Raw genomic sequence first — 12,347 nt, 5'->3', positions numbered from 1 at the left:
GATGGGGTAGAGCCATAACCTCCCCATCAGCCCTGCCCTGAGTGTGACAGTGGCGGCGCCTCAATCCCCTGATTGGCCCTGCTCTGTGGGTGATAGAGGGCGGCGCCCCAACCCACTGATCTGCCCTGCCCCGAGTGTGACAGGAGACGGTGCCCCAACTCCCCTATCGGATCTACTCTGTGAGTGACGGGGGAGCTCCCCAACCACCTGATGGGCCCCGCTCTGTGCGTGACAGGGTACAGAGCCCCAACCTCCCTGATGGGCCCTGCTCTGTGCGTGACAGGGGGTCGCACCGCAACTTCCCCATCGACCCTGCCTTGAGTGTGACGGGGTGGTGCCCCAACCCCCCAATCGGCCCTGCTCTGAGCCCAACCAGGGGCTGCACCTAGGGATTGGGCCTGCCCTCTGCCACCCGGGAGCAGGCCTAAGCCAGCAGGTCGTTATCTCTTGAGGGGTCCCAGACTGCGAGAGGGCACAGGCCGGGCTGAGGGACCCCCTCCCCCCAAGTGCACAAATTTTTGTGCACCAGGCCTCTAGTAATCATATAATTGACAATCTCCTACTCATAAGTACTTGCTATAAAGTAAGTTCCATTTGTAATATTTTAAATTATCAGTGTTAAAGATACTTTTTCAAACTGAATATGAAGAAATTAACTAGTTTCTAAAGTTAAAAAATTGACTCAGGTTTCTGAGGTGGCTAATAATCACTAAAACAATCTGTTCTATACTATGAGAGGTCCATGACTTGCTCCTTAAAATAAGGGAAAGTGCTTAGCTAGAATCTATTATCAGGGTAATTTAATAAACCCTGAGAATAACTGCATTTGTTTTTAAGTTAATTCTACCCCTCACTGCTCTTATAATAGTTCTAAAGCTTCTCTCTTTATACTGAAGTTTGGGGGTACGTTTTTACAAATCTATAAAATAGCTTTTGGAGGAACTAAGGCAAATGTTTCAAATGGCATTTCCAGTCTCTTCAATGCAAATATGAACCTTTGAATAGAAATTTATTTAAAAATAAAGTATACTTGAAAATAACGTGTTATGCTCATTGTACAAAAAGATGAAACGAACACATAAAGCCCCATGAAAGGCAAATTCATTGCTTTCAGGTGATGAGCGTTTAACTGCCTATCAGTTCTGCACTTCAATGGTGTTATTGCAGAGATTCAGCCACAGTACAAATTAATCACCATAGAACGCTTACATTATTCTAAGATGTGTAGAGCCTGTTGATCTTACAGTAGTTTCATTAGGTAAGAGAAATCACAGTGATCTGCTCAAATGAGGTTTGACAAAGAGATACACATTTTTTTACCTGCAGCCAGGGGTGACTAAGAGATTTGTCCACACTGTAACGTTTTCTCATCTTCACTTGAAGTAGGTTGTTTATCAAATCAATTGCTAAGGAAAATACAAAATTAGATACATGAATTTGGGAGTACAAAGCACCCCAAACCTGTGGCACTGCCTGGAAGGCAGTTCAATCCATAGAAATACATAAAGGGTTGAGGATTTTTCCCCCTCAAGGACATGGCCTTTAAACTAACATGTTAATGATCCATGAAACTGTTTACTGAATTTACAGTGTATCTCTTTTTATTAAGGAGGCAATATAAAATACAGGTTAAAAGTATAGACTCTGATAGGAAGAATTAATATTATTAAAATGTCCATACTACCCAAAGCAATCTATAGATTCAATGCAATTCCTATCAAAATACCAATGGTGTATTTCACAGAACTAGAACAAATATTCCAGAAATTTATAAGGAACCACAAAAGACCCCAAATAGCCTAAGGAATCTTGAGAAAGAAGAACAAAGTTAGAGATAGTAATTCTACCTGATATAAAACTACAGTATAAGGCCATAATAATCAAAACAACACGGTACTGGCATAAAAACAGACATACAGATCAATGGAAGAAAACAAAGCCCAGAAATAAACCCATGCCTTTATGGTCAATATTCGAGGCAAGAACATACAATAGGGTAAAGGCAATCTATTCAATAAATAGTGTTGGGAAAATTGGACAGATATGTGCAAAAACACGAAACTAGACCACCTATTTACATCATACCTAAGAATAAACTGAATTAAAGAGTTAAATGTAAGACTCAAAACCATAAAAACCCTAGAAGAAAAGATAGGCAGTAAAATCTTAGACATTTCTCGTAGCAGTATTTTTGTGGTATATATTTTCGGGCAAGGAGAATAAAAAAGTAAATGAGACTACATCAAACCAAAAAGTTTTTGCACAGCAAAGGAAACCACCAACAAAATAAAAAAACAACCCACTGAACGGGGAGAACATACTTACCAATGTTACATCTGATAAGGGGTGTTAATATCCAAAATTTATAAAGAACTGAACACCACAAAAAACACAATCCAATAAAAAAATGGGCAAAGGACTTGAATAGACACTTCTCTAAAGAGGATATACTAGTACAGATGGCCAATAAACATGAAAAGATGCTCAATGCCACTAATCAGAGAAATGCAAATTAAAACCACAATGGGCTATCACCTCACACTTGTCAAAATGGCTATCAGTAAGTCCACAGATGACAAGTGGTGAAGATGTGGAGAAAAGGGAACCTCATGCTCTATTGGTGGGAATGCAAACTGGTGAAGCCACTATGGAAAACAGTATGGAGGTTCCTCAAAAAATTAAATATGGAACTGCTTTATGATCCAGCAATTCCACTTCTGGGAATATATCCAGAGAAACCTGAAACGCTGATTCAAAAGAGTATATACACCCTATATTCACTGCAGTGCTATTTACAATAGCCAAGATTTGGCAGCAACCCAAGTGCCATCAGTAGATGAGTAGGTAAAAAAGCTGTGGTATATTTACACAATGGAATACTACTCAGCTGTAAAAAATAAGGATATATTATCTTTTACAACAGCATTGATGGACCTAGAGCAGTGGTTTTCAACCTTGGCTGCACATTAGAATCACCTGGGAATCTTTAAAATCCTGATTTCTGGGCCTCATCCTCTGGAAATTCTGTTTCTTTATTATGGGGTGGGGCCACAACATTAGTAACCAAGAAACAGAATTTCTGGAGGATGAGACCCAGAAATCAGGATTTTAAAAAGATTCCCAGGTGATTCTAATGTGCAGCTAAGGTTGAGAACCACACTCCTAGAAGGTATTATAAGTGAAACCAGATAGTCAGAAAGACAAATACCATGTGATTTCACTTACATGTGGAATCTAATGACCAAAACAGAAAGAGACTCAGATAGAAAGAACAAACTGACAAGGGAACAGGGCTGGGTGAAATAGGTGAAGGTATTAAGCAAAAACAACTCGGACACAACAGTATGGTGATTACTAGAGGGAAAGGAGGGGTGGGGGCATGTATAAGAGGGTGAAGGAGGAATAAGTGGTGGAGAAAGGAGACTGGATGGTGAACACATAAGATGATGTATTATAGAATTGCACACTTGAAACCTATATAATTTTATTAACCACTGTAACGCCAATAAATTCCATTAAAAAATAAACAAACAAAACTTGGGGGGGGGGGGGGGGAAGAGTGGAGCCTGCCACGCTGGGCTGAAGTCATTCTGCCACCTAATTCTGTGATACAAAGTCAGTTACTAAATTCTACTCTGCCTTTGTTTCCTCATCTGTAAAATAAGGTTGTTGAGAAGATGGCATTATCTTAATACACATAAATGGCTTAGAATGGTGCTTAGAACACAATGCTAAGTATTCACATGTTATTTCAAGATGAATAAAACAGATGCTGATTACAAGATAATGCCCTCCCCCTTCCATCATATTGACATCACACTGCTTTCTAGTCCCTGGCTTGGTCTAGAAAAGTTGCCAAGGCCATTACCTTGCCTCCATGGTTAGATTGAGGTGATAAGTTACTACCAAAAGTTCATACTCAAGCCTGGCTGGTGTGGCTCAGTGGTTGAGTGTTGACCAATGAACCAAGAGGTCACTGGTTTGATTCCCAGTTAGGGCATATACTAGGGTTGCAGGCTCAATCCCCAGTAGGGAGTGTGCAGGAGGCAGCCAATCAATATATCTCTCTCATCGATGTTTCTACTTATCCCTCTCTCTAAAATCATATTTTTTAAAAAGTTCATACTCAACAGTGGTTTCTTTTGTTGTTAGGGTTATGGTTAAATTTAGCTTTAAGGTTAGTGTTTGGGTATCAAATGCTAACCAAGTCATCCTTGCTGGACACAACCAGAAATAGCAAACTCAAAACCCTTTACCAGGCAGGAAAAATAAATGTATAAAGCTTTCCAGTAGGGTCCACAGGAGAGCTGAAAACAAACTGGAGATTCTACTGACTATAAAGCTCATTCTAGATATAAAGAACCTGAGGAGGGACTGTAGGCAGAGACCTCATCAGAAAGTAGTGCAGGATTATATAGGGGAGTAGTGGGAGATGAAGCTGGAAGTAAGCTTGGGTCATATCACAGAAATAGCTGCAGCGTGGTTACAGGGAGACCAATGATATGAAAGTAAATGTGTTTCCTGAAAATGCATTTGCCAGTGATGACTAGAAAGGACAGAGATTTTAGTAGTTCAAAATGAGCCAAGTGGGGCCTGGATTAGTGCTATGCCTGGGAATTATAAGGAAGAGCGCTCAAAAACAGGTAACTAATTGAATTTGGAAGATGAACAGAAGATATATATATAAAAGTAAAAAACGGCCGATAGGGGGGGGTCACAAAGATTTTCAGACTAAAAGGCATAGAGCTAAACATTTTTTTTACCTTCACCAGAAATTTCTTTCCATGGATTTGGTGGGTACATAAATGCAGCATTTTGGATTTGGTCATTTATATCTTCATCTTCATTAAAAGGAAATGTGCCACTGAGGCTCACATAGACAATAACTCCCACTGACCACATGTCTAGAGAACGGTTGTAACCTTTGCTTCTGAGAACTTCAGGGGCTAAGTATGCTGGAGTTCCTACCACAGACCTCCTGAATGACTTCTCACCAATGATGCGTGCAAAACCAAAGTCACACAGCTTCACCTGCAATTCAAAGGATGGTGTTAATTTTATATTCTTCTACATTACCTATCTATCTAACCTATCCCTAAATGATAGTGTATCACACTTGCCAACTGTACTGATTATGCATGTCCAATGACTGTAGATAGGGGAATTGTAAAATACAGTCATAACCTGTGATTCATTACTAACAGTGCTTCTTTCAAAAAACCACTTTTAGCCAAAACCGGTTTGGCTCAGTGGATAGAGCGTCGGCCTGCAGACTGAAAGATCCTAGGTTCGATTACAGTCAAGGGCATGTACCTGGGTTGCGGGCACATCCCCAGTAGGAGATGTGCAGGAGGCGGCTGATCGATGTTTCTAACTCTCTATCTCTCTCCCTTCCTCTCTGTAAAAAATCAATAAAATATATTAAAAACAACAAAAAACAACACCACCACTTTCAGATTCTAGATTCCAGAATGCCAAATACCAGACTGGTGTTATAAGTGTTCAAAATTGTTTGATGAAATGGAGGGTGCTGATCTTTCTCATTTGGAGTTTAAGGAGATTACTTTTCTATCATCTGTGAGCAAGAATTATGTATTTCATTTAAAAAATATATATATTTTATTGATTTTTTACAGAGGAACGGAGAGGGATAGAGAGTTAGAAACATCGATGAGAAAGAAACATCAGCCGGTTTGGCTCAGTGGATAGAGCAGGGGTGGGCAAACTTTTTGACTCGAGGGCCACAATGGGTTCTTAAACTGGACCGGAGGGCCGGAACAAAAGCATGGGTGGAGTGTTTGTGTGAACTAATATAAATTCAAAGTAAACATCATTACATAAAAGGGTACGGTCTTTTTTGTTTTATTCATTTCAAACAGGCCGAATCCGGCCAGCGGGCCGTAGTTTGCCCACGGCTGGGATAGAGCGTCGGCCTGCAGACTCAAGGGTCCCAGGTTCGATTCTGGTCAAGGGCATGTACCTTGGGTGCAGGCACATCCCTAGTAGGGAGTGTGCAGGAGGCAGCTGATTGATGTTTCTCTCTCATCGATGTTTCTAACTCTATCCCTCTCCCTTTCTCTCTGTAAAAAATCAATAAAATATATTAAAAAAAAAAAAAAAGAAAGAAAGAAACATCGATCAGCCGCCTCCTGCACATCCCCTACTGGGGATGTGCCCACAACCAAGGTATATGCCCTTGACTGGAATCGAACCTGGGACCTTGCAGTCCACAGGCTGATGCTCTATCCACTGAGCCAAACCGGTCAGGGTTATGTATTTCATTTTATTTATTTATTTATTTATTTATTTATTATTTATTTTTAAATATATTTTATTGATTTTTTACAGAGAGGAAGGGAGAGAGATAGAGAGCTAGAAACATCGATGAGAGAGAAACATCGATCAGCCGCCTCCTGCACATCTCCCACTGGGGATGTGCCCGCAACCCAGGCACATGCCCTTGACCGGAATCGAACCTGGGACCCTTCAGTCCGCAAGCTGACACTCTATCCACTGAGCCAAACCGGTTTCGGCTGTATTTCATTTTTAATCCCCAGTGGATTCACAGTGCCTGGACATATAAAGGTACTTAATAAATATTTGCTGAATGAAAAGAAGTTATGATATTTAAAATCTTTTTATTTTGCCCGACCAGCGTGGCTCTGTAATTGAGTCAGGCTATGAACCAGGATTTCACGGTTCCACTCCTCGTCAGGGCATGTGCCCAGGTTGCAGGCTTGAATCCCCAGTTGGGAGTGTGCAGGAGGCAGCCAATCAATAATTCTCTCTCATCACTGATGTTTCTATCTCTGTCTCTCCCTCTCCCTTCCTCTTTGAAATCAATAAAAAAAAAAATTAAAAAAAACACCCACTTTTTATTTTGCTTAATCCTAGAATCTGTCTTCCCAAGTATCAATACTATAAGTTGGCAAGTAAATGAAATTGAAGTGTACTAAAGATAACTATTAATATGGCCAGCAGAAGAGTAACGCTAAAGACTGCTTGAAAAATAACAGTGCTTTCTATGCCTGTGGCACAATTAGTGCTAATCAGATATCTATGTAGCTATGTGGCAGGTAGCCACATTCACTATCATGTCCGCTTGGGAACAGAGTTCTGGAAGTTTGGTAAGCTTGGCAGAGCTCAGAACCCTCATCTAGAGGTTCAGGTTTGGTGATGAATGATGCATCCATGCTGAATAAGCAAGTAACAAGTACTTTCCAGAGGAAATGCCTCATTCACAAAATGTCTTCAGAGAAAGCATTAATATAAAATGAGAGAAAAGGAATTTGGCCTGTACAAATCAGTAGTACAAATACTGAGAGGAAAGCAAAGATGAAGGTATATTTAAATGATGCTATTTTGGAGATATGGACCCTCATAGATGTTTTTATGATGATATTTGTTCTGTGTCATTACTGAAATTGGCTATTTCTCTATTTGAGTCTTTGAAGAGTAGGACTATATTGACCATGAAGAAACATAAACTCTTTGATTTTGTTGTTAAATGCCATATTTTAGCTAACATCTTGATAAAGTAAAATGACTTGGCAGTTTGGCAACAGAATAAAGAAGTGTGACCATGGCTAGCTAGCACTTGAGCAAAAAAGACTATCAAGTAAATTATTCTATTTTCCCTTTGTTCCTAGTGGAACAATGGAGATCACTAAAGTAGAGGTCAGAAAGCTGGAGTTTCCTTTGCCCATACTATTTTGAAGATCTGAGATAAGATAGGGAAGTACTTTTTTTTTTTTAAATATATTTTTATTGATTTTTTACAGAGAGGAAGGGAGAGAGATAGAGAGTTAGAAACATCGATGAGAGAGAAACATCGATCAGCTGCCTCCCGCACATCTCCTACTGGGGATGTGCCCGCAACCCTGGTACATGCCCTTGACCGGAATCGAACCTAGGACCTTTCAGTCCGCAGGCCGACGCTCTATCCACTGAGCCAAACCGGTTTCGGCGGGAAGTACTTTATTTAAAAAAATTGCACCAATGACTAGGGAACCCTCTTTGACCTTGCAATGATAAGGAATAACTTCTAACCACATAGACATTATAAAAGAAAGAATATGATTACTTCTTTAAAAGTAAAAAGGTTAAATAATTTTTAACGCATTTTTTTCTTTGAAAGACAATTTGAGTTGAATTTACCAAGTAAAATAGCCATCTGTTATTTTTATTCTAGGCATTTGTCTAGTTGTACATGTTTTAAATGTATATAAACAGTTTGGCAACAGATATTCTAGCTGTTTGGAAGGCTCATCAATGACACAATCATGAAAACCATTCAAAGGTACTGCCAACATATTTCCTCAGGAAAACTTTTTCAAACTTTGGGTTATGATTCATTTTTAGGTAATGAAATAAATTTGGATCAAGATCAACATTTTTTAATTAAATGAAATTTAACTGAGTAAAAAACGAAACCAGTGCATCACACATAGGGCACACATGGTATTTTATGTGCTTGAGTACTGGTGGTGATGGGAAATGTAATTCTTATATAGGTTTTGGTGAAAATGATTGAAATATAAAATTTTAAGAGCAAGAAGAATTGGCTTCCTGCCAACTAGATAATCAAAATCTAGTATCTCCCAATTCAGGGTTACCCCTCAGTTTGTTTTGTGCTCAGCAATGAGCACCTACCAAGGTTGATTCTCTCCCACTTTATTCCCAACCCCAACCCAAAGAGAGAGGTGAATTGCAAACAGTCTATGTGCAGAAGGTATTCCTTGAGATCTGGTTAAGTTTAGAAAGTCTTTCATAAAAATAAACAATTAGTAAAATCTGAATTCAAACTCTTCAGGTATTAATCCTTACTGGGTGTAAAATGGTTATATACTTGAACCTACAGCATGGCTTTTTGTTATGTAGGTACTTCATCATGTTGAAAGATATTTAAAATGATACTTAAGAAGGTTTGGAGAATATCTCACCTGAGGAAACGGCTCTGCTGATGCGAGTAGCACATTTTCTGGCTTTAAATCACAGTGCACAATATTTTTAAAATGTAGATTCCTCAAAGCAACAAGTATCTGTTATTGAAAGAAACAGATTTTTTTTTAATGCCTGGAAAAATAATAGCTAAACCCCAATCTAACCTGTTGAATCACAGAATAATTTGAAAAGCCAACTACAGTTCATCAAGATTTAACTGTGTTATTCTATTCTTCAAGATTAACAATTCCCACATTAGGAATATGTAAAATATATATAATGCTATTTAATTATTTTGTGTAGTTTCTAATCACTCCAGTATATTTAACTAAAAGATAAAAAATAAAATAAAGCATAGGGAAGATAGTCAATAACACTGTAACAACTATGTATGGTGTCACATGAGTACTAAACTTATCAGGGTGGTCACTCTGTAAATGTTATAAATGTCTAATGACTATGTTGTACACATGAAACTAATATAATACTGTGTCAAGTGTAATTTAAAAAATTTTAAAAAGAAACAATGCTAACATAAAAGACAGCTGCTTCTAAAACAGGGTAAATGGAAAATAAAAATAAAAAACTAAGCAGTTATCTTTCACTGTCAAAAAATTATTCTCTTGTTTAAAAAAATGGTTAAGATACCTGTGTCACCATGAATTTAGTAATTCGTTCTGGAAGTCGACTTTTCTCACTGGATAGAATCATTTCCAACATATCTCCATGCAGCTTTTCCATTACTACAAAAACTCGTTCTGGGGTTTCAAACATGCATTCCAGGTTTACAATCCCAGGATGGTGCAAGTTCTGAAGAGTTGCAGGATTAATTGTATGCAATACATGGCAAAGGAAGAAAAACAGCTTAGGAAAATAAACAGTAAAGCAAACAAAATAAAAAGTATCACACATTACAATTTTTCCAACTTATGGAGAGCTGATGCACTGAGGCGAAAGAATGTCTCCCCAAGTTGATTATATAATTGCCCTTGTCCATTACTACTTCTTTTCCGTCTCACCTTTTTAGTCTTCTGACACTAACTTTATGCTGTCCATGAATAAGCACCAATTGCCAAATTTTAGCTAATTACACAGGATTCTTTGGGGCAAGTATTTGTGAAGGTCTATGCTCAAGACATGGCTTTGTTTTTAACACTAGAAAGACTGAAATTTAGTATATACCTATATTGCCCAAAAGCAGTCAAAATGACTGCATTGTGAAAGAATAATATCGGAGCACTCTTCACTTATGTTCCTTAGCTTTTCCAATAACTCACTTCTATTCGACATTTCTTTCATGAATTTAGGGCGCAAAAGAAAATAAACAACTTATTAGAACAAGTATCACTGCATAAAGATTCGAATAACAAGTACTAGTTTAGCTTATTGAGCAACTGCAACTTATCAAGTATCGACAATTTATCATGTACTTGTATGTTATCATGTGACGGTAATCGAAAAAAAAATGAAAACTGTTATTTCAGTACAGAGCCGAACTGGTCATATAAGAAATTTAATCAATTCAATAATAAGAGTCATAATTTCCCCAAGCAGTCAAAATGACTGCTTTTGGGCAATATAGGTATAACATATATATATATATATATATGTATATATATATATATATATATACATACCGGAAATGAAGGAGGGGGAGGTAACTACAATTATTAATAAACGCATTTATATGTTGTACAAAAAGTCACAAAATTCTAAGACATTGTGTCCTTATATACATAATTGTTTTTCTAATTGAAATTAAAAAGCAGTCAAAATGACTTCCTTGGGCAATCTAGTGTTAAGGTAATTATTTACCCAAGTCTTGATTCTCAGTATATTATGTGTTGATTTGGCCTTCCCTCATTTAGGCTCAGCATCTTTTTATCTCCATCAACCAATGTTACTTGAGTACTACTATGTTACCAGGGTTGGACAATACAAAGATGAATGTGATACTGTTTCTGCTACTAAAAAAAGCAACCTATCTTTATTTCTGTGCATAAATCTTAATTCCTCTGCTGGAATTTTAAGATCTTAAAAAAATCTAATTTCATTCTCCCAATTCATCGTAAATATGCTCTATTGACCCAAATAATTACACTTTTAATTTATTAATAGAAATAATATTTTTCTTATGCCTTTTGTCCTTATCATGGGTACCTAATTACACTAAGAGGGCAAACTTTTTTTTTTTTTTTTTTGTCTATGTGAAGTTGAGCTCCATCTCTAAAATGTTTTTAAATCCACCATCATCTCAATTCCCCCAATATTTATCCATGGTACCATACTATGTATGTATCTTACTCTGTAGCCTCATTAACTCCTTAGGGGCAGAGACTGTGTCTTAGTCATTTTAAATCAATGTCTAATTCATGGTTGTTCTTTTAAAAAATGTTTAAGAAAATGAGTAAGAAGCACAAAATATTCTTTGCTAATCAACTTAAAACTACTTAATGTTCCAATTTACTAATTAACTTAAAACACCATAAATCTTCCAAGCAGCAAAATTAAGAAGTGACAAAATCTTATAAACAGAAGTGAAATAGCCCACAGTGAATAATTAATGACAGTAAGCAGTGAAAAATTCAGAATATCATAACTTTCTTTGGTCAACCTAGAGTTGGAAGTATGGCTGGCTGTCCCCTATGCTGTAGTTGTCTATTAGATCCCCCCCCCTTTTAAAAACACACACGCACATACAAAAATGCAACTGCGCTGTACATTATTCTCTCATAACTTCTGTTTGTTTAAATGTCCTATTTTCTCTGAAGTCTGTTTTGGAAAACTATAATTTCATAGAAAATTAACCATTTTTCTCCAGGTTTTCTAATTTATCTGATAGAATTGTGCAAGGTAGTACCTTAAGATTCCTTCCCCCCCCCTCCCCAGTATTTGTGGTTATCTCTTCAATGTTTTTATATTTTATTTTTTTATTAGGTTGACTATTTATTTTATTGTTAATGCCCCTCCCCCCCCCCCGAACATGCTTTTGGACATATTTTATTCTTTTTTTTTTTTTAATATATTTTATTGATTTTTTACAGAGAGGAAGGGAGAGAGATAGTTAGAAACATCGATGAGAGAGAAACATCGATCAGCTGCCTCCTGCACATCTCCTACTGGGGATATGCCCGCAACCCAGGTACATGCCCTTGACCGGAATCGAACCTGGGACCTTTCAGTCCGCAGGCTGACGCTCTATCCACTGAGCCAAACCGGTTTCGGCATATTTTATTTTTTTGGTATTAAATTTATTAATTTCTTTTTTGTTAATCCCTTCTGCTTTCCTTAAACTCATTGTTTGTTCATTCCTTAACTTCCTGAGTTTGATTCTTAATTTATTTTCATTCTTTCTTGCTTAATATTTCAAGTTAATAAGCTTTTTCTGAGCGATAGTCCAAAAC

The 12,347-nt window shown here is 37.5% G+C and overlaps 1 protein-coding gene across 6 annotated transcripts in view; it reads right to left on the bottom strand.

The window, feature by feature from the left end:
• Positions 1-12,347, bottom strand: part of PRKD3 (protein kinase D3) — a 68,786-nt gene that overhangs the window by 3,445 nt on the left and 52,994 nt on the right. For all 6 annotated transcript variants that reach the window (XM_059660106.1, XM_059660110.1, XM_059660111.1 and 3 more), the window contains 4 exons: positions 9,592-9,753; positions 8,943-9,041; positions 4,764-5,031; positions 1,321-1,406 (listed from right to left, as the gene is read on the bottom strand). In XM_059660106.1, the coding sequence (XP_059516089.1) occupies positions 1,321-1,406; positions 4,764-5,031; positions 8,943-9,041; positions 9,592-9,753 (615 nt within the window). The remainder of the gene's footprint in view (positions 1-1,320; positions 1,407-4,763; positions 5,032-8,942; positions 9,042-9,591; positions 9,754-12,347) is intronic.

This window comes from Myotis daubentonii, chromosome 12, assembly GCF_963259705.1.
Source record: "Myotis daubentonii chromosome 12, mMyoDau2.1, whole genome shotgun sequence".
In the NCBI taxonomy this organism is placed as follows: Eukaryota; Metazoa; Chordata; class Mammalia; order Chiroptera; family Vespertilionidae; genus Myotis; species Myotis daubentonii.
The sequence above is the reverse complement of the archived record's forward strand: the minus strand, read 5'-3'. Positions and strand labels throughout refer to the sequence as shown.